The 23,247-nt window shown below is 43.5% G+C and overlaps 1 protein-coding gene and 1 pseudogene across 1 annotated transcript; both read right to left on the bottom strand.

Moving 5' to 3' along the window:
• Positions 1-320: 320 nt before the first annotated feature.
• On the bottom strand, positions 321-3,769 carry LOC124647083 (aspartyl protease APCB1-like). Its single transcript, XM_047187076.1, has 9 exons — positions 3,403-3,769; positions 2,522-2,664; positions 2,171-2,394; positions 1,833-2,069; positions 1,236-1,389; positions 1,067-1,149; positions 858-972; positions 698-770; positions 321-612 (listed from the first exon to the last, which is right to left on the bottom strand). The coding sequence occupies exons 1-9, from the start codon at positions 3,767-3,769 to the stop codon at positions 470-472; spliced, it is 1,539 nt and encodes a 512-aa protein (XP_047043032.1). The 3' UTR covers positions 321-469.
• Positions 3,770-22,314: 18,545 nt separating this feature from the next.
• LOC124647073 lies at positions 22,315-22,936 on the bottom strand (annotated as a pseudogene).
• Positions 22,937-23,247: the final 311 nt, after the last annotated feature.

The raw sequence follows: 23,247 nt of genomic DNA, 5'->3' as shown, positions 1-23,247 counted from the left end.
CAGGACCAGAATCAAGGTGCAATTGCTTACGTAGCATTAAGTCTCTAGTGTTGAGCCGATCCATCAAAAGAAGCCAGGCAAACACTTTAAGTTTTGGGAGGGATTTAGATTTCCATCAACCAAACTCCTGTATTTTTGTAATAAAATATCGAAAACAATAGATCATCAATCACATATCTACTCGATTTTCATTGATATGCTTCACCCCTTAGTCTTACAAGTGGATGAGATACTCTACAACATACAGGTGTACATAACTCTGCTTCTCTGGTATATATACAGCAGAGAAAAATTACAGGTACTAAGCTACAGGCTATATTCTCCTCTCTTTTCCTTTTTGTTTTCCTATCCCCTGTTTAACTATATCCATTATATGATTATGGCAGCTTCAGATGCAGAACTGCGAGTCGAGAAGACGAGCATATCTGTGCATGGTCAGACGAATTCGCTTGTGATCTGTCTGTGACATTTAAAGAAGTTGACTGTGCAATGCTCTTGAAAGGAAGGAATGAACTCTGCTTTCTTTCTGTGGCCTGGTGCAGTCCGACTGAACCCATCCCATCTGATTCTCGTCATTGTCATACACAACCAACTTCCCACGGAGAGAGGCGTCTGCAACAAGCAAAGAGAAAGGTAAGCTTGACAGAGATAGTAAGTGAAATGAGGGAAATATGCCAAGCAGATGACCAGTTGATACCTCCAATTATTATTGTTGATCTGTGGCCAATCTCTGTTCCATCAAGCACCCCTAGGCAGACATTGCCTTTCTCCTGTAAAAGTCCCAGGAAAAACATGATTGATGAACCCGGAAGAGGAAATGATGTTAAAGATGTTACTCGCTGTGCTTGTGAACTTACACTGATGATCAAGTAGCTTTCAGGAGAAATTGTGAATGTTCTTGGGATCACGAACCATCTTTTCCGGAATTGCAGTTCCAAGGGCTTGAACAGTTCCTTCACATCATCTACAGACCTGAGGAATGTGCAATGTGGAGGTGTTACTCTACATTCCAAGCGATTGAGAAACGACTGATGTATTAGGTATTCAACAGATGCCATCACATTACCTCACTGGGAAATTAGGTTTCATGCAGAAAGGTAGTGTTTGATCTGAATCATCATGTACAAATCCTGGTGAGACGTCTTCAAGCTGTCGAGATACAAGATAATAACAAGCAATAAGTAATATAGAACTGAACTCGATTAATATGATGGAGAGTTAGTACAAAAACTCACCGAAGCAATCAGGTTTCTGTATATTTCACGTGGGAAATACGTGTACGAGCTCCCGCTATCAAAGATCACTTGAGTCAGTTTCCCTGCCTGCCGTCGCACATTAAGCTCCTGACCCCCATAGTTTACTTTCTGGACTTCTGTGCTGTACACGTTCCTGACGGTAACAAAAGGCAAAATTGCAGTCATATATGTATTCCAACTTGAAGGAAGTGAAAGTCCCCCGCAAAAGAAAGGAAGTCAAAGTTCTTAGGATCAGAAAAACACAATGTTTGCATGGTAAAGGGAAATCTGTGCAGTAATTTACTCTGGTTTTATAAAGTGATGCTATATATACTGCTATGGCTATTCTAAAAGAAAGGTTTGCTTGATTTGTGGTTACAATGCAAATGTTAGAAAGAGTAAAGCAACACTGCAGAGAAGTTCGGGAAAATTTTCCATTTCAGTTTGAGTATTGAGAGCGACTGGAATTTGTTAAGATTCTGAGATCAAAGAGAGCATGTCGTATCTGCTTAAGATGATGCAGCCTATTGGTATCCGAAGGAGAAACGATTGCCAGATATGAAACTAATAATCTTCAAACAAAAGGAAGGGGCTTACTCTGGACCATTCCGGATGGGAACCCATGTCATTCCCCATCTGGGAATGTACTCGTCACCAAGGAACATATAGCCACTACTTGTGGGATCCGCGGGGATACAATGGCCAAAAACATTGGAAATAATCCCTTGGTTGGCCAGCTGGGTAGGAAGGCTTATTGCCCCATTGCTAAGGCCAAGGACTCCATCAGTACCTGTTGTTGAGTCCAAAAGCTTTCCTTGCTGATCATATGCACACCTAACAGACAAGGTACCAAAACGGCAGTTTGTTACTATACAGACAACGCCATCCATGTCTGAACATGCGAGAGGGTCAGTTATCGGAAAGTCGAGCCATACCCGAACACAAAGGGCACAATTTCCCTTTCAGCATCTGCAGTGATCAGTTGCATACTATCTCTTGCAAGCACACCGGCAGAGGAGCTTCGATCCGCATATGCGATCTCGTATTCACACTGTTTGCAAGTGTCGCAGTAATTCTGGTTGCCTTGCAGTTCCTGGCACACTGAGTCCTTGGGGTGAACCATGTTCCCTTTCGAAGGCTTATACAAAGGATGAGGCCCCTGTAACAAGATAATATGTTTATCACATAATCAGGCTCATGATGAAATACTGGAACTTCGATGCCCACAGTAATTGCGCTGCGACGAAGCTGAATTCTGTCAAGGTGTGATTTGAAATGGTGCGCACCTTTGTGCAGTTGGTGCAGGGTGCGTCGCACTGGATCCATGTCAGGTCAGTCCCGGTGTCAACGTCGAGAAAGTAGGGTCTGGCAGGATTGCCGATGTTTATCGAAGTGTAGTACCGCCTGCATATCAATGGTGGAAGAAGAAACAATGTGATGTTAGTATGCAGCAGAATTCAGTGCATTCTGAATTCTGGTAGGCAGCAACCGCAAATAACAGGACTTGCCGAAAGATCAACCATGCAAAGACAGAAACTGTAATCTGAACACCAACTGCTGAGCTGACTTTGGGAAGTGGGGAGTATAAAAGTCCGGTTATTCGAGTTGTAACTGCCAGCGACATGCCTGTCTAAATACAGACCGTTTCTACAGTTCCGAACCTCAAATGGTTCCGTTTGAATACGTCGACGGTCAAAGGTATACCCCAGCCCGACAGCACAAAAGCGCAACACTCCAAAGAAATCCCTATTACTACGCAAGTGGCTAGTTTAGTAGTTTTCCAAATCGCTGTAAGGATTCAGCAGATTCCTCGTGCGAAATAGTTGGAGAAATGTCATAGAGTTAGAGTACTCTGTTTCAGAAAATGAGATGTTCCTGCTACAATGATTTATCCAAACATGCAGCATATGTGGAAAGATCAAGCTGCCACTGGAAAATAGCCAAATCGAGAGTGAAAATTCTAGAGGTTTGTGGTTAAACTGAGAAAACTGTTGAAACGTGAATTGGGAAAACAGAGTAGCTCCAAGAAGGAAGCAATGCCCACCCGATCATCGAAGGCATCGCCCTTTACCCACGGAACCAGCCAAAGCAGCCGAAAGCCAAGAAACCAATTTTGTCTTCTTTGTAGATAGAATCCAAGCAGCCAGAAGAAGCAAAATCATGGGACCGAATTCCTGCAGCACGAACCTCTCCGGCAGCGCCGCCGTGGAAGCCTTGACGCCGGCGCCGTGGCCGGCCTTCTTGGTGTAGAGCGGCAGCAGGAAGGACGACGACGAGGCGCCCTCGGCGCTCCATCTCCAGCCTTCCCCCCAGAGCCGGGCGGCCACCTCGGGGGAGTAGTAGTGCAGGCGGTAGCAGTGCCCAGCCAGCGCGAGCGCCGCGAGCACCATCACCGCCCTCCACGCAGCGGCCCACCTGGACGGCGACGGCCCGTCGTCTGCCTGGTCGTGATGGCCCGGGAGCGTGATCACGAACACATCGCCATGGCGCAGCTCCGGCTTCTCCCCCGACAGCAGCGGCGCCGACTGTGTCATCTCCGGCGGCGAGCTAGCTGGCTAGACTAATTCTTGTGAGCGAGAAGGATGGGGGTAGGAGGAGGTGGTCGCCGTACGTCGTGGAGAGGAAGGCAGCGCGCGCGCGTAAGTTGGAAGTGGGAGCACGAGCACGGACGGTATATATGCGGTGGCGTTGGGTGTTGGCTTGGTCTGGGTTTGGTATATTACTGCTCGCTCGCTCGCTCTCGCCGCGGGTTTTTGGATTCCTGCGACTCCGGTAGGAGAGAGAGAGGTCCTTTCCGGTGGCCGGCCAGCCCGGAGTTCGCGAACGGCAAAGCACGGTTGACTTTAACCGTAGCAGCTGAGGGCGGAAGGGGGAAGTGGCAGTGTCCGGTGGGGGAGAGAGGCTGTCCTTGGTCGTGGCCGCTTCCGTATGATCCCGACGGCGGCCGCACTCCCGCTGTGCCGTGGCGTGGCGTGTCGACGGTGGTGGACAACTGGATTGTGCCACACAGGTGTGCGTTCTCCGATTCACCGGTTTCCTATCATCTATTTGGAAATTTTGGTATGATTTAGACCCGTCCCGTACCCCACCCCAACCCTAACCTCTCCCGCACACCACCCTCCGCCGCCGCTGCCGCCGGTAGCGCCTCCGGGGCAAAGTCTCTCGGGGCGTGGCGGCGGCGGGGGGCCTTCCTCGTCGCTGCATGGTGAACGGCGACTGGATCCCACCTCCTCGACGCATGGCGGAGCAGGCGCGCGTGGGATGGGCGACGACGACGGCGGTCCTCCTCCCGTCGGATGTCCCCTGGCGGACCGGCCGGCGCGGTTGGGATGGGCGGCGCTGCGGTCTCCCTCCTCCCGGCGGCTCCCCGCAGCACTCCGGCAGGGGCTGGTGGTGGGCGGCGGCCAAGCCCTCGGTCTGCACCATGCCATCCACCCCCGCCTCTCGTCGGTGCGTGGAGGCGATCTCGGGCTTCTTCCGCGACACGAGGGCGCCCGGGGCAGCAGCCTTGGGTTCGACGGAGGAGGTGACCTCTTCTTCGCCGGAGAGGATCGGCCTGCGGTTGGTGGTGGTGGATCTTTGATCTATCACCGCGATCTAGAGATGAGATGGAGGAGCATGGAAGCCGACGATGGTGTCGCTGGTGGAGGGTTGGGTTTGCCAGCCCGGGATGGTCGCCGACGTGGGGGTCCGACCTGAATAAAGGCGGCGGTCCTAGGGCCTCTCTTGCGTGAAGATGAGGACCTACCGGAGGCCTGGACTCGTGATCTGGCCGGAGGGTTGAGTTCCGGAAGGCTCCGCCGGCGAATGTAACAGTGCTTTGCCTAGAGTTTGCTGGATCGGAGGTATTCGGTCGTGCACACCCATGCGTTTATTCCGGCCGTTTGGTTCTGGAGGGAGCGGCGTGAAGCTCTTTTCCGTGTTGACATCAAGTGACTATGGATCCATGATGAAAGTCGGAAGAAGAGAATTTCATGAAGGCCGGAGGGGAGGACTAGCTAAGGGAGGTTCAAGTCTCCGCGTTGTTGAGGGGCTTGCTTGGTGTCCGGGTTTCACAGCAGCGGTATGAAAGTGGGGGCGACAACACAGGTGAAGTGCAGAGTCCTACCTTTCAGGGTGAAAACCCAAGGTTTGGCCTTAACTGGTTGTGTCTGGCAGTGACATTGGTGGAGGCATTGTTTTGAGAGCGGGGACTATCTTCAGGGTGAAAACCTAAGATTTTTGATCGGGCGACGACGGTGTTTGAGCACTGTTCCCTTCTTGGAGGCGTCGTTTTTTTGGAGAGTCTGTAATTCAGGTATTGTCATGGCGGTGGATGTATTGCTGTTGTTAGGCCCGAGATACTGTAACGGGACTTTTGTTTCTTTTTCTTTTTTTTGGCTGTATGCATCCGTAGTGGCATTAGGGTGGTGCGTTGTTGCAGAGGCTGGGTGTAATTGGTATCTCTTGATATTAATATATTCCCTTTATCGAAAAAAGAAAAATTAGGAAATTTTGGTTCACTATATCGAAGATTTGGTTCGTTATAATTAGGTTCTAAAATGTTTTTCCCGTATGGTTTCGTTGTATTTACGGATGGCTCGAAAATGAAGATTCTAAAATGATAAGCATCTCGATAATACTACGCTCTGCGAACAATAACCATATTTTTCGTCGCAAGGACGATAAAGCGCTAAGGTAATAGAGTCCTCCACACAAAATGCACTACAGAAATGGCGCAAGGCGCCGATGGCCGGAAACCCTCGGCCTAGCCACAACGGGACGTCGGCGTAGCTCCTTGGCGAAGATCCTCCTCGGCAGAGCCATGTGAGATGTCAGCGTAGACCTGGCCATCGGCGTAGCCCGTATACGCCGAAGGCCAGGATGGGCCCTCGGCGTCTAGACCGTCAGCGCAGGTCACGCCGTCCGTTCGCTAAAATAAAAATAAATTAAAATATTTTTTTTCAAATTTTTATTCTCTCACATGGATCATTTTAAATCTACCTACACTTAATCTTAGGTCATATAACACTCATGATCAAACTTCCCAATTTGGCCTCACACTACTCTAGCGCTAGCATATTTTTAGCTTCCATTAAAGAAACAAAACATTGTTGACAATAATACCTTTAGACTGTGGTATGAAAACTCTTTATTATACCAAATTTTTAAAAGAATTATTTAAATAAACATCAATGGTTAAGTAATAATAATCTTTATGCAGAATGTAATTTTTTTTTTATTTTTAAAAAATATAAATTCTTGAATTTCTGGCAAAAACTTTCCTGCTTTCATATTTCCATTTGGAATTTGAGAATCTAAAAAATGGCAACCGGGTAAACTTTTTCAGATAATCATTTTGATATTTTTTTTCCAGACATCGTATGGAAAAGATAATGCCATTTTACCGAGAAATAAAAAAATTGCAAAAAAAAGTCGAAATTCAAATTTTTTAATTTCCCCTAATAGTAGGTTGTGTAACATACAAGAATCTCAAACGGTTTTATTTTTTGAACTTTTTATCATTTTCTGCCATTCCGTTGATACTTTAAAAGGTGATCCGGGGGAGGGGGTGTGTCATGTGTGTGTGCGTGGAGGGAAAAAAAGTTCAGGCCTGCGCCGAGGGTGGCCGTCGACGCCTTGCGCCTTTTTTTTAGCGAAAACAGTAAGGAAGGTCCTTACTGCGCCATTTTTCATTATATAATAAAGTTATTTACAAAAGGACAGATAAAGTTTTAAAAAAGAAACAGCTCACAAAAGATCCAACCAATCCTGCATGCCCTCCTTAAGACTAGGTTTGGCTCTATGAATAATTTCAGCAAAGTAGCTTTTAAACATTGCCACACAGGCATGAAGATTTGCTTTCATGCTCAAAAATGATCTTGTTCATGTGATTCCATAAACTCCATGAACCAAGAATAACAGATTCATTAAAGTAATGAAGAGTCTTCCTCTGTTTTCCATCTGCAATCATCTCTAGAAGGGGGAGGTCATTGTTCCATTCATGGTTTAGCTTCCACCAAAAGCTTCTATCGAAATCACAGTCAAAAAAGAGATGTCTCACATCTTCAGTAATTTGCTGGTCACATAGCACACATTTATCACATTGGACAAAAAAAATGTTTTCTGAGCATCATCTCCTTAGTGTTGATTCTATTCTGTATCATTAGCTAGTAAAAGAATTTTTGCTTGGAGAGCACACATGACTTCCAAATCCATTTGAAAACATCACAGACTTTGGGTGCATTGATCATACGTAGGTAAACTTTCTTGGTGGAATAAAGATCTCCACCCTCTTGCAAAGACCAGTGATCAATCTCTGCACCATCTGTACCATTCCTGTAGATAAAAGAAAAAAATGGGAGGAGGCTATGCCGAGGGCAACCCTCGGCGTAGCTCTAAAGCCGTGACAACGCCATCACGACCTGGCTTTGGGGGGCGTGTGTGCAGGCCTACGCGGACGGCCCGGTGCGCGGTGGGTAGCCGTTGGCGTAGCGTTACCTACGACGAGGGTGTCGCTACGCCGAGGACTCTCTTGGTGGGCTAGCCTGGCCGGGTCATACGTCGACAGTTCCGACTTTTAGAACACATCTAGCTGGCCCAGACTTGCATCACGGCGTGCTTTGCGACATCGTTTGGCTATGTTCCAATTAATGCAAATGACTAACGTATTTCGGTGGAATCTACATGACACGAAAAGTCATTTTTTATCCTAGGCACCAGTGCTCTCACCGTATTAAAAAATTCAAAAATTATATTTATATATTTTAAAAAAATTATATAACAAAATTCTAAAAGGAGCTGATGATGTATCCCACTAACATGCAAAATCTCAATTACAAATATCTTATTTTCTGGGCTACACAAAAATAACAAAGTCTGTTTTTTTAGAGTTAAATCACTATACTCAGATCCACATATTTGTTATTTTTGTGTAGCCCAAAATACACATTATTTCCGGTTGAAACTTTGCACGTTTGCTACATCATGATTTATTTGCAGATTTTTCGAAAACTTGGAAATATGAATTTTAATTACTTTCTTTGAAAGGGATCACATGTGTCCATGTGCACCAACATACTCTAATACAACCATAATAGGTGATAAAAACGTCAAAAACTGAAAACATCAAACAAAATTGTGTGGTATCTTCAAAGAGGACTAATCATCGCCAAAGACAACTTTGGAAAGTGTAATTGCGCGAACGTCCAACGTGTGTATTTTGTCAACACGGTGAGTCTATTAGAAACTTATTCTTGAAGGGAAAATTCACTAGATCTATATGCTCATTATCCAAGTAAGTTCTACCTTACACGCACCACAAGTAGCGTTGCTAATATATTTTGCAACTAGCTAAACGGTGTGGATAATAGGTTTTAATTACTTATTAGGCTGTGAGCGTTTGCCATTATTTGGTCGTTTTGGTTATGTAAAAATGATAAGATATTTAATGATAACAATTGATCTCTCGTGCAGGTTATCTACCAATGCACAGTGTTGATCCATTCAAGATTGTCTGTGATCTTCGGATTGGTCCTCCATCATCTTAGTGTATTTACAATTTTTGAGATGACTATTTTCTCTTCGTTCTTATTTATATTTTTTTGGTTCATTTGAATTTGTGTATCAATATACATCTTAGCTATGCAGAAACTAGATGTAATGTTTATACTGTTTTGAAAGTGCTACATGTATGTTCCGGCGCCACTGAAACAGGAGATAGATTTTGCTGCACCTTCGATTTCACTAAAACATTAAATGTGTAGTGAGTATGCAGGTATATATGTATTCAATAGGAGGAGTTTTCAAAACATGGGTACACCAGATGCAAAATTGAAACACAAATAAAAAAACACTATATTTTCTGAGTGCTACCAACTAGAATATACTCGGCCTAAAAATGGCACAGAACATGAATTATTCGGCGGTGGAAGTTGAGTCTGACTCCCTTGAAGTCATCCAGTATTGTACGGGAGCTGAAAGAATTTGGAGTGAGGCCACGACAATCTTTGCTGAGATTATGGCTATGGCAGGGAGTATTGGTATGGTCGAGTTTAATCATTGTTGGAGGGATATGAATAGAGTAGCTCATGATATTGCTAGGTTTAGTTTCAGCTCGAGAGCTGATTGTAATTGGGTCGAGGAACCCCCTAGCTTTCTTCTACAACCCCTCCTCGATGATGTAACGTACCTGTGATTGCGAGGCGGCAAGTTTGTTACGCACTCTTTTCCTTCCAGGGTACCTAAGGGGGCTGGAAGGTTTTTAATGAGGCGGCTTGCTGACCAAATATAGTGGTGAGTTTTCAAAAAAAACTAGAATATACTTGCTCTGTTGCATATTTCTTGCCATGATTTTGGTTTAATTTTATACAAAAATCATGGAACCAAAGAGTACTACAAAAAGAATAAAAATTTATGGCATACATTATGCATGTAGAGAATGTATGCAGATACATGTATGACAAGTTTCAAACTAAAAATATAAAAGTATGTATCTTGTGAAAAAGAAAACAAAGTGTTCCATGAAGAGCATCAGGCTCATATTTTTACACTGAAAAACATCAATATTTTATTTCTTTTTCTTTTTTTACGCCACACACCACCGTACTTTTAATTTAAAAAATACGCGAGTAAGTATCAAGGTATTATATATATTTCGATAGGATTTCAAACTTTAAAATATGATCCTTAGGATTATTTAAAAAAAGGCCCAACTATACCCATGTTACCTCTCTGTTTGGATGTTTGTATTAGGCTTGGCATTGCATTGGACGTAATATCAATATCCTGAGATATTCACATTGAGATCAATACCAATATCTTGATGTTTAGATATTTTGTTTCTTGAATTGATACCCTAGTTGAATGCCAAAACCTGTTTGGATGGTTAAAGTGATGTATCGGCGGTTCTCGCCCCGTCCTGCTCGGTGGTGCTCGCGGACAAAAGCTGTGAGCTAGGACGGGTCGATTCAGCAGGGGAAAAGGGAGGTCGAGGTCGAGGGAAATGGCGGGAACACCGGTGGTCGCCAGGAGACACCGAGGGAAGGGCATGCGACGGAGGTACAGTTCTCAAAATGCATACGCAACTCAATTTGCCTAGGAGGACGGCACTAGGTCAGGGAGTCGGGTTGGGGAAGAGAATGTGTGCGACTTCTCTTGATGCCAAGTGATGTCCAGGTGGGCTTGATTTTCGGGAACGGCCTCTCTCCATAGCAACCGGGCAGGTCAATATTCATCCCGAATATCTAGCCCCAATGTCTAGTACACCCAAACAACTTAAATTGAGGTATTCGGCTGTGAATGGCCCAATATCCAATGTCAAGCCTCAATACAAACATCCAAATTACACAGCCTTGGGTATTTTGCGAGAACCTAATAAGTATATACAGAGTACCTAGATCCCGTGGTGTTTTTCACCGGAACCTATTTTTTCTGAGGGAAAATTTTCACGGGCACCTAATCACCCAAGTCTTGCTTCGTTCTTAAAATTTGTTCTTTTATGCGAGAACCTAAGCGTACAGTTGACCACGACATGATTTTTCTTGGACTTATTCAAAGCTATGAACTGAAATATTGTATCCTATAATTCAGGTATATAACACTACTCATTCGCAAAAAAAAAAAGGTATATAACACTACTGTATTATCGGAAGGGGGCGTTGTTGATTAGCTTGGTCGTTCTTGTACGCGCATACGATGCTCTCGCCTGCCCGTATCATTGATTTCTTCTCGTGGGCGGCTTCTACTTGGCATGTCCATACAGACTTGGGGTCGTGCAACGTAGTTGATGGCACAGCGACAGGGTTTTGGCGATGCTGGTCGCTCAATTTCATCCACATAAAATACACTATTATGGGTTTGTGGACTTCCACGCCGGAGTCCGTGCATGCATGGATCTCGATTAATTAGGTGCCAATTCCAGGGATGAAAAATTCTTGCAATTTGGCACTTGACCGTATCTCTTGCATGCGATCAATGCGTCTCTGGCCACGTTTTTCTATTCTTCTGAAGAAAGTTTCCTGGTCACGTCATGGGGGCGCATATGTAAGCCAACTTCCATGGCTTGATTGCATGATTGGATAGCATGGACTTGGACTTCCTTGCACACATTTGGGTGGATCGAGGAGGAGCCGATCATGTAGTGGTAGATTAATAAATAAGAGGAAGCTTGTAGGTATGTTGAGGGTACTATAGCTTGTCCAGTTGCTTGAGATTTGCGTCCTAAGCAACGTAGTTAACCCATCATTGTTAGCAGCGACCTTATTTTATTTTGGATGTTAGCTAGGTGCGGTTTGTACTATGCTTACCTTTTTGGGATTTGTTACAAAGGCACGATAAGAAAGGGTAGGATTAATAACATATGCGGCGCGGAGCTAACACACAAAACCTAGATTGCAGAACTACTGGCCAAAAAAAAAGCATAGGGGAGAAGAAACATTTTAGGCTATGTCTCATTTTCGAATTAAAAAAAGACACATTTTGGGCATCGAATTATTATTCAAGTTTAGATTTGGCGTGTAAACTCAACTCCCTCCGTATGCGAATAAGTGTAATTTTAAGTTTTCTTTTAAGTTAAACTTTTAAAAATTTGACCACTTTATAGGTAAAAGTGGCAATATTTATGAAACTTCATTAATATTGTTAGATTTGTTTAAAAATTTAGTTTCATAATATACCAATTTGATATCATATATGTTGCTAATCTATTATACAAAGTTGTCAAATTGGGAAAAACTTACTTTACATAAAAGCCAAATACACTTATTCATGAACATAGGTAGTACTTCATATCCATTTTTTTGCGAAACGAGGGCCAAAAAAGGCTCAATTTATCCAATAATAAGAAGATAAAGAGTTGCCCGTATTTTTTTGACAAAAAGGTATGAAAACCATAAAAATAACACACTTTACTACGAATACAACCTGTGCACAAACCCTCAAACTGAGAGCCGTCGTTGAGGTTATCCACCAGTGTTATCTTTGTCACTCCTCCTCGATCTAGGTACTATGACTTCACCGAAGAATGTCCACCTAAGAGGTTCCCACCACATCGGCCTAGCGAAGTCCACGTTGACCCATGCCAATTCACCATTGCAAGGCGGCTCTAGATGACAACCGCTACCTTCATGTGTTAGCCTGGCTAGCCAACACACACAAAAATAATCGTAAGAGTTACCCAAAAAATGACGAAAAATATCTTATGAGTTTAGAATAATTGAAAATAATTAGTTAAATAAGTGAAAAATAATTTTTATTGACAGGCAAGGAAATAAAAATGGAGAATGTGTTTATCTCTAATTTCATGTTTTATATAATAACACTTCAAATTTTCCTGAATTATCTCTATTTACAAAATTCTCATATTTTTTTAGTAATAATCTCTCTAATTAAGAAATCCAATACCGTTGCAGACAATGCCGTTGTATGTAAGCACCAGAGATAGTTCGCTATATTCGACAAAAAGGGGCGGATCACTTTGAGATAGTAGGGGCGTCGATGAATTATTTGGCCTTCTATATACGTAGTACGTACGCACACATAGCGGCTGCAGGGTCAATTTCAGCGAGCCCCTTTGAGTGCCGCGGAATCAACTGGCATGGATCCAAAGAGTGCACACACAACAGCATCGATCAGCACAAAGAGCACACGGATTTATTGGTCCTGATTTCCTGAACGCTGACGCTTAACCCTCTCCCTCACCAACTAAAGGCGGCAGCTAGCCGCGCGCGCCTCGTGCCTTGCGAGTCAGGGTCAGACCAAAGATATGTTCTTTTATATATGATGATCTTCAGACCAAGTTCTGCTGGCTTCTTTTCCATACATCTTTTGGTAGCAAAGGAAGATTTAGTGCACCGAATTAATTTTCTTTTGGATTGTTTTCTTATGTATATACCTCGATTCCGTGGGATCCTTATTAAAAGTGTAGTAACCTCATATGTAGAAGCATTTCTTTTCGTTGTTGAAGATGCATGCTCCACTTTGCAACTTGCATATACCTCTTCGAGTTTCTGCAAACTTTCCGCGGTGCAGGTTCTGTTTGGTAGCTCAGTATTTATAAAACCAAATTCTCCCTACTGGCCAAGAATTAATACACAGTTTTTCTCATTCAGAATACCTTCTCCAATACTAAAAAAAATAACAGTTTTAGAGATACTTTGGTGCTTGAAACTGCAATATTATTGGTTAGAGCCAAATACCTCAAAGTATTGTAAGCTGTAGTATTTTTGGAAACCTATGACAAAAAAAAGTACTGCGTTGCGAAACGCACCAGCAACCATGTTTGTAAATTTTCCTGTACGATTTAGGAAGTCATGGCATTTCAATGCTGCCCATCCTTTTAGGGATTTGTTGATTCATAAGATTTGTGTAGGAAATTATGTAAGATGTGGATTCTATAAAAAAGAAATCTACATATATAGCTGTTTGATTCATGAAGAACTAATTCTATAAAAATCTTGTAATGCAAATCCTATAGGAAAAAAATCTAGGCTCATACCTCGTGAAAAAATTCTTTCCTACAATAAAAAACATTTCATATTTCTATAGAATTTAAGTAGGCATGACATCTTAATCATATGTCTTTCCTATTTCTACCGTAGGAATCAAAGAAGGCCTTAACTCCTACGATTTTGGAACAATACCATTCATGAAAACACAGGCTAGATCGACTGTCTGCCCTCTGCCGTCATGAATCTGTTGCCAAGTCGGTTTCAGTGCAGTGTCTACCTTTCCTGCTCCTTTTTCTCTTTGTCCAAGTAGATCGCGCAAACGAATCCGTCGGTGGCTATCGCCGCACAGGACTTACGGATCAGTAGCCTGTACATCGGTGACCAAAGCCGTATGTGGCAGAGAATCGCACATACAGCCAAAGGAGCATCGAGCACAATCTTCACGTACGCGTGCACGTAGCGAGAGCGTATTATGAACATTACATACAGATACAACCTGCCCAAATTCCAGTCATGTACAGGAAGAAGAGCATCCGTCGTCGTCCTCTCGATCATTTGGCAGGTTTCCAAGTTGGGGTCGCGTGGGTACGAGGGCAGCGACAAATGCAGTTGCTGCCTAACAAGACCGGTCGACGACGACGATACATCGGACAGAGAAATTGAGAATCATAGATGCCTACAGTCCAGTCAGCGAGCAGCCAAGCATATACTGCTGCACTGAACAGCAAACGGCCGGCCGGTCCTGGAGCACCAAACAGTCGGTACCTGCTCCTGCTGGTCTGGCTTGGTGCGCGGTCAGTTTCCGGTTGCCTCTTTTTGATCGGTGTGCGGTCAGTTTCGATCTTTCCATCCCTGCTTTCCTCTTTCAGGATCAGTTTGGTGAGGATCTTTAGGGTGCAGTGTTTGGGCTTGAAGTCCTTTATTCAGGCACCAAAATCTTGCGAGCGATTTTGGTGGAGTGTGTAAAATGGTTGATAAGACAATCTTTTCATATAGACACTTCTTTCATTCACCGCATGATTAAATTGTACTATATCCATTACTGAATCTTTGCTTTTCATTTCCTGGGTCATGGATGACAAATGTGAATCTGGTCCTAGGGACATCCGCACACAATCTCGTTTGGTACCCGTGCGAGAAATGTAAAAAAGCATAAATAGAAAACCAATCTCATTCGATATCAATACACACATTTTCTGTATCTAGTGAACTTCGTAGAAAATATGTTGTGTGCATCGATTGATGCAGAGCCTGGAATGTTTAATCCCTTTTCGAAAAAAAGGCTTTATGTATCTTAGCCCAAGTGATCTATAAAATCTTGAAAAAAAACCCAGCTACATAGATTTTGAGTTGAAAATAAGAAAGTAAGTGTAAGATTCCAAAACGTTTGATGATTTCTCTAGGTTTTACAAGTTTATCCCGGTGAGGTTGACAGTTTGGCTTGCGGTGCAACACTCCGTCCCCAAAATAATATGAACTTCTCCGCGGCTGAGATTTTGGTATAAGGCGTGAGCGGGTTCTGAAAATGTGGTCTACATCATGGATCGAATTTCGTGACATGGTAAACGTCTTGAATTAATCTTTTCAATTTTGCTTTATGTTCTCTTGGGTAGTAGTCTCATGCTCAGGGGAAGAAGTACACGGTAATATAATACGATTTGGTTTACATCCTTCGGCAGGTTCCAATACGCAACATACACTAGTTTACTCCTATGATGTTGGTTCCATCTAAGAATATTCGATTAATTTGACCACTTTCAGCTCGCTTGTGGTGAAGGCGGAAGCCAGTTAACACCTGCAGTAAGCCAAACGACTCCCTGATTGCATCTTGCCTACCTGATGTAGCAAAAGTCGCAGCCTTTTTTATGATGAATGAACATTGGTGGTTTAATTAGCAGTCGTACTAATTGGTTATTAATGAGCAAGATACTGCCTGAATGTGAGGTTATCAGTCCCGGACCAGACCTATGTTCTTCTGGGGAAGGCAGTTATGAACTCTTTTCTGTTTTTGAAAATCCGCAATGATCACATCAAGGTGACTCCGAGGATAATATTCTGATGTAAATCGGAGTTTATGACTCTTTACTAGCTTAACCACAGAGAAAATGGAGTTAATATTTTAAAAGAGAATACACGAAATAATAAAATAAAACAAATAATCTTTCACCTCAAAAAACGTTGACCAACGGGGGAATGATCCCTCCCTTGGCTATACGTTGTTAGGTAGGATGAGACTTTCCCGGTTTATTCGCCCCTGCTGCGAAATTACCGCGCATGGGGATTCGAACCCGGGTGGGCTGGCTGCGCACTCGCTTGCCTTGCCACTGAGCTAGAGCTCAGTTCTCCTAATCTTTCACCTCTAATGAATGCCCTTTTTATAAATGAAAACTTTAGCATGTTTTTTCCCAAGTATCACTAAAACGATGCTTTACATTGCTGTAGATTATAATAATCACATTTAGTTAGCTGCTTTTGGAGTAGGAAGAAGTGTAGTTATACTGAGCAGATGCTAGCTCACTACACACCAATACATTTTTTAGTTTGTATTTTTTGTATCTCACAAACTACACAAAGTATGGATTCAAAAATCTGCAGGTCATTCAAACAGTACAACTAGAATCTAGGAAAATAGTTCTGATTTTTTTAGCAATGATTTTTTTAATAATTGAAATTCAAAAAAAATCTTTAAATATATATAATTTAATGTCATAAAGATCCTGAATTATTTTTCCTACATTATATATCAAATGTTTCTGTGAACTGCAAAGATTCAAGTTCAAATGTTGTATGTGTGAGAGAGAAAAAAGAGAAGTTGTTTGTGAGGGGGAAAAAAGCTAGCGTGGATCTTGACGCAGCTATGAACATCTCAATGAGGGGTGTGTGTAGTGAGCACTTGCTCAGAACATCCTCTCTCTAATACTTTGGAATAACTACCCGATGAATAGAACAAAAGAGATATATTCATCCTTGTGGTAATCATATTGTAGTTTGTGGTTGTAAATAGTTTTTGAAACAAAGGCAAAAGCTTTGCCTATTTCATTAACTAACAAAAAGTAATTAAGGTTAAAAATTAGCCAAAAAAGGCTAGAAGACTAGGATACAAAAACCTACTCTCACGCATAATAGCATTGAAACGTTTTGCCCCCGTGATGACCCACTAGTATAGGGGGTGTATCGTAGTACTTTCGATAAATAAGAGTGTCGAACCCAACAAGGAGCAGAAGGTGTTGACAAGTAGTTTCGATGAAGGATTCACTGTAAATGCTCACAGACAAGTATTCAGGGGGTTTTGATATAGTAGATAAATAAAGTACGAGTAAGTAAATTGCGAGAGAAATAATTGCAGCGAGTGGCCCAATCCTTTTTAGCACAAAAGACAAGCCGGTTTGTTTACTTATAATGACCAAACGTTCTCGAGGACACACGGGGATTTTAGTCTAGTGCTTTCGCTTCATACAGCTGATTAATCTTCATTGTTTTGATAAGTGTTGTGTGGGTGAACCTATGCTAATGCACTGCCCTTCCTAGGACTAATACATACTTGTGATTATACCCCTTGCAAGCATCCGCAAATACAAGAAAGTAATTAAGATAAATCTAACCACAGCCATAAACTCTGAGATCCTTCTATCCCTCCTGCACCGATATACTAACGGGGGTTTAGGTTTCTGTCGCTCCGGCAACCCCACAATTAGCAAACGAATACAAGATGTACTCCCCTAGACCCATAAAGGTGAAGTATCATGTAGTCGACGTTCACATGACACCACTAGAAGAGTAACACCACAACTTAAATATCATAACATTGAATATTACTCAACCATAATTCACTACTAACATTTAGACTTCACCCATGTCCTCAAGAACTAAACGAACTACTCACGAGACATCATATGGAACATGATCGGAGGTGATATGATGATGAATAACAATCTGAACATAAACCTTGGTTCAATGGTTTCACTCAATAGCATCAATAACAAGTAGAAATCAATACCAGGAGAGTTTCCCCTATCAAACAATCAAGATCCAACCCTAATTGTTACAGCGGTGATGAGGTGCAGCGGTGGAGACGGCGGTGATGATGTTGAAGATGATGGTGATGATGATGGAGATGATGTCCAGCTCGATGACGATGGCGATGGCGTCGATTTCCCCCTCCGGGAGGGAATTTCCCCGGCGGATTCCTGCCCGCTGGAGAGCTCTTTTCTCTCTGGTGTTTCTCCGCCCCGCAGAGGCGGCTCTGTCTATTCTCCGTCACTTCCCGTGGCTTAGGTTTTCTGGGTGAAGAAGTACGCAAAGGAGAGGCGACCAGAGGGGGCTGTGGGCCCCCTCCCCACATGGCGGCGCGGCCAGGGCAGGGCCCGCGCCGGCCTATGGGGGGCCCATGGCGGCCCCTCTCGGCCCCTCCTTTTGGCTCCCTTCGTCTTCTGGAAAAATAGGATTTTTCGTATAATCTCCGTCAATTGCTGATCTTCCGAAATATGGTGTCCTGACGGTGCTTTTTCCAGCAGAATCCTGACTCCGGTGAGTAATTCTCCAATGATCATGAAACATGCAAAATAGATGAAATAACATAAGTATCATCTCTAAATATGAAATATATCAATGAATAACAGCAAATTATGATATAAAATAGTGATGCAAAATGGACGTATTAACCCCCCCCCCCCAAGCTTAGACCTCGCTTGTCCCCAAGCGAAACTGAGCTCAATAAACAAGACCACATGTTTATGGAGTGAAGAGTCGATAAATAAAATACGGACAAGAAGCATCATATTGATTCACACAAGACATTCTAGTAAACATTCTCTTCATATAACTCAACTCGAAATAAGTAAAGAGAAATCACAAGTAAAGGTGCATAGGAAATCATAAACGGTTATGGCAAACTTTGCTCTTGGTCAGAGAACTACTAACGGATTGTACTTATCTTCTAAGAAAAGCTTTCATATTAGAATTTATATAGCAGGGCTTTCATCCTCAATCATAACAATCTCCTCATAATCATTGATAACTTTCAAAGTCATATTCATTCAGATAAAATTTGTACTGAACAAGAAAGCATAAAAGACATGATTAACTAAATCATAGCGTAAATGGTTGGTTCACAACAACTCAATTGCTTGCTTAAGATAGAGGGAAATAGGTTTACTGACTCAACATAAAAGTAAAAAAAATAGGCCCTTCGCAGAGGGAAGCAGAGATTAAATCATGTGCTAGAGCTTTTCAAGTTTTGAAATCATATAAAGAGCATAAAAGTAAGATTTTGAGTGGTGTTTGTTGTTGTCAACGAATGGTAGTGGGTACTCTAACCCCCTTGCCAAACAGACCTTCCAAGAGCAGCTCCCATGAAGGACGCCATCTCTACCAGCAAGGTAGATCATCCCCCTTCTCTTTTGTTTACACATGTATTTTAGTTTATTATGGATGACACTCCCCCCAACCTTTGCTTTCACAAGCCATGGCTAACCGAATCCTCGGGTGCCTTCCAACATTTCTCAAACCATGGAGGAGTGTCTATTGCAAAATTAAGTTGCTTACTGATAAATCAGGGCAAAACATGTGAAGAGAATTATTAATAAAAGTTATTAATTTGGGGCTGGGAACCCCGTTGCCAGCTCTTTTTGCAAAATTATTGGATAAGCGGATGTGCCACTAGTCCATTGGTGAAAGTCCGCCCAACAAGATTCAAAGATAAAACACCACATACTCACTACTAGAAAAAGGCTTACCGCCGGCGACCTGAAAAGGCTTACCGCCGGCACTTTCGAATTCGCCGGCGATAACCTCGCCGGTGGTAAGCGCTTACCGCCAGCGTCCTCGGATTCGCCGGTGGTAACTCCAACTTATCGCCGGCACCTTCTCCAATTCGCCAGTGGTATTTATTACCGCTGGCACCTAGCCTATTCGCCGGGGGTAACGGTGTGTACCACCAGCACTTACGTTCTTGCCAGTGGTAAGACTAAAAATTCGCCAGGGGTAATAATAACAGGAGCCAAAAAAAAATCTCAAATTCTGTACATACACCAGAATACATAGTATATACACATAATATAGAGGGAAATACCAGAATAACAGCAACGTACACATCAATAACACAACAGATATAGAAAGTATCCAAATGTTCATAACGTGCATGCATCAATAACACAACAGATATAAAAAGTCTCCAACTAGCAAATCTTACACAAATAGATACAATTTCTCCCCGTTTTCCCCGGCAATCTCAGCTTATTAGGGTGGCTTGCACATGTGAATACAAAATCTCCTTCCAGCGGCTAGCTAACTTCTAGCTGCCCACCAGGCTTCTCGCTCCTCCGCTGGCTGCCGGCCAGCCTACTCGCTCCTTCTCGCTCCTCCGCTGGCTGCCGGCCAGCCTACTCGCTCAATCGACGTTGGCCAGCCTACTCGCTGAAACGCCGCCGGCCAGCTCCTCCTCCTGCGTGCTCGGACTCCGAAGCCGAGCTCCCTACACATGGAAGTATCATTATTGTTTGTTTAGTTCAACCGAAGAAAAAAATCACATGAAAGAAATCCATGAGTTAGAACTAGTGTTAATGAGAAAAACATGAGCAGTATGAAATTGACACTTTCGGATTCAGTGAACATCTTTCAAAACAGAAAATGATAGAATTGACACTCTAGGATTCAGTGAACATCTCTCAAAACAGAAAATGATAAAATTGGTACTTGACTAATCAGCTAGTAATACATAAGTCATGCAGTTCATTCGGAACAGCGAAACAACTTTACAAAAAATGAGTTCTGGCATCTAGTGCAGTTTACCATAGCCAACAATATGCTTGTATCAAACAACGATGCCAAACAAAAGCACCTTCATTTTTATATTACAGATCAATGGGCATAAATTATTGTGAAGGTTCTCATAGGATACCAAGGATACAGATGAATCCTTGACACCAATCAGCTACATTATTTCTACTTCTGAAATTTGTGAGAACCTCTGCCATTACCCCATTAACGTTTTGTAACACTTGGTACATATGAGTGGTATTTAGTGTTACTCTGCATCAATGTTATATTTCAGATCCTTTGAGTGTTATACATTTATTAAGAACAGAGGGTACCTGAAACATATGAGTGTTGTTGAGGAGCAGCGCATAATCGGACTCGCAGCCGAGGTGAGGCCCCGGAGCGCGAGCACGATGTTGGCGTGCGCGTGGTCGAGGTAGACGAGGTAGGGCGTGACCCGGCCTCGCGCGTCGGCGTAGGTGCACGAGTAAGTGGTTCATCAAGTAAAAGCTACATGTGTTAACAAAAAAACATCCATAAACAGATGCATTTGTTGCAGAAGTATTACAGGATATGGGCAAAACTTAAGTTTGCATCACAAGCATAGAATAATGGTTGTCTGCCTGCAAAAACTAAATGGGGACTTTAATTACAAGGATAGAATCAAGTGATGGTGTGAGTAGACAAATATATCATGCAACAACAAGAAAGCGGAAAATCATACAACTAGTGAGCATGAAGCACACATGTGCAGAATCAGATATCAGCAGCAAATGAATTCTGATCAACTAGTTGCTTTTACAAAATTAATAAAAGCAAATCACAACAGAAACTATGAATGGAAGGTTATGTTCAGTATCGCTACAGGACAATCGCTACAGGAGTCAATGTTCAAATAATAGGCTTAGCTAAATCAGCTCATGTGAAGACGGAAGCCCACCCCAGAAGACACAACTGAATAAAACCAGTTATCAAACACTCTAAGCTGAAAAACTAACAATGAATATCCTACCATCGTTTCTTACTCTTCAGCTTCTTGGGCAGAAAAAAACCAAGAAGTAAAAGCAGGTAACTATACCAGCTTCTTGTGTATTTCTGATTGTATCCAGGCAATAACCTGAAGCTACTCCTCCAAGGTTCCTTATCCACCTGTCAATTTGATCAAGTTATCAGACCCAAGAGCTGGTCTAATTCAGATTTCATTCGCATGTGTTGAGAAATTATTGTCTATTATAACTGGAACAACAACAAATGTGGAACTATCTAGCCTGCAGAAGCTTTACACACACCCATAAAGTTGCAAATGCACAAAGATAATTTTGTCCTAAAAAGGATTACATTCAGGGTCTTGATGGAAAGTACCTTGACACGAAGCTACGAGAACATATTTATATCATGCCTAGAGTCTAAATTGTGAAAATCATCTCTAGTACTAGTTAGCATAAGGATATGCTCAATCATATAAATGTCCAATAGCTCCCAGCCATCAGAATTCAACACACATCACTAGTATAAGGAGACTCAGTAAACTATAGCATCCAACCACCTACAATTTCAAGCACAAACTAAAAGAGAAAAAACGTGACTAACAGGAAAACCAACTTAATAACTTTCAGCCTTAAACTTGAGCATACTAACAAAGGCAACTAACTTAAAAAACAAGAGCCAACTTGTATTGTTGTGCCTCAAGTTAGGTCAGATATAGCAGATTCAGCAAGGAGCAGCCAAACATGTGACAGCTGAAAAAAAAAAGAGGTCCACTCTGCAATTAGGCCAATGATCTGCATTACCATGTCATTGTCACCGTTGCATCCTCATATTGATCCAACTAAGTACATGATTATTTTTCAACAAACAAATATAGGAATTTACTACTAAGCAGACAATCTTTGTAACTAAATCCTATGGCTAGATCGTCTTAGTAGCAGGCTGCTTGGGTTTCCAATCAAATCCGACGCTAGAAGAGCGTGATCTCGAATAAACTCCCTGTAATCGAACGGGAGCGGGGGACTAGGGAAGAGCGTAGAAATGAGAGACGTGGAGCCGTACCAGAACTTGAACTCGGGGAGGCGGCGGATGAAAGGCTTGAACTCATCGTTGCCGCGGGTGGGCAGCGCGGGCCCGGCGGCGTCGAGCGCCTCCAGCTCCGGGTCGACCATGGGGGAGCGGAAGCCGATGAGGGGGTTGAGGAGGTAGATGCCGAGCCCGTATGAGACGACGTAGAAGCCCTGCGCGTAGTAGACCCGCAGCGCAGAGACGGCCGCGGCCAGCAGCGTGCCCTCCCACCGCCCCGCCGTGTGCGCCGCCGCCCGGTCCAGGTAGTGCTGGAACGCCCAGGATGCCTCCGCGCGCCACCGCTACGCCGCCGAGGACGGGGACGGGGAACCGTCTGCATCCTCCGCCGGATCGAGGAGCTCGAGATCTCCGCCAAGCAGCGCCGCCTCGGGGCGGTCTCCGATGTCGAGGCGGAGGTGGAGCCGGGTGGCACCTAGCTACCTGCACCGCCACATCCTCCATTGCCGCCGCCGGCGCTGCTCGCTCCCCCTCCCTCACAGCCGCAACAACGCCATGGCCGCCGTGGGGATTTGACCAGGGGAACGGTGGAGGAGCAGCGTCGGTGAGTGGTGGTGCTAGGTTGCACCAGCGTGGTGGGCGGACTGGCGTGGCCGGTGCGAGAGATATGGAGAGTCGGCGTCGGCGACGATGGAGATGGGGACTAGGGAAGAGGAGAGAGGGCGTGAGAGGATAAGGGCTGGATGTTCGTGTGGTATAGGGCCAAATAGTATACCGCTAGGCTATTTTCTCTACCGCTGGCGAAAACGATTCAG

The sequence above is a fragment of the Lolium rigidum genome, chromosome 1, assembly GCF_022539505.1.
Source record: "Lolium rigidum isolate FL_2022 chromosome 1, APGP_CSIRO_Lrig_0.1, whole genome shotgun sequence".
In the NCBI taxonomy this organism is placed as follows: Eukaryota; Viridiplantae; Streptophyta; class Magnoliopsida; order Poales; family Poaceae; genus Lolium; species Lolium rigidum.
The sequence above is the reverse complement of the archived record's forward strand: the minus strand, read 5'-3'. Positions and strand labels throughout refer to the sequence as shown.

Excerpts from the sequence above, each read along its gene's own strand:
- LOC124647083 (XM_047187076.1), bottom strand. The coding sequence starts at position 3,769 with ATGACACAGTCGGCGCCGCTGCTGTCGGGGGAGAAGCCGGAGCTGCGC. Across the intron at positions 1,390-1,832 it reads CCCATCCGGAATGGTCCAGA|GAACGTGTACAGCACAGAAG; the intron begins GTAAGCCCCTTC and ends TGTTACCGTCAG. Across the intron at positions 771-857 it reads AAAGCTACTTGATCATCAGT|GAGAAAGGCAATGTCTGCCT; the intron begins GTAAGTTCACAA and ends GGACTTTTACAG.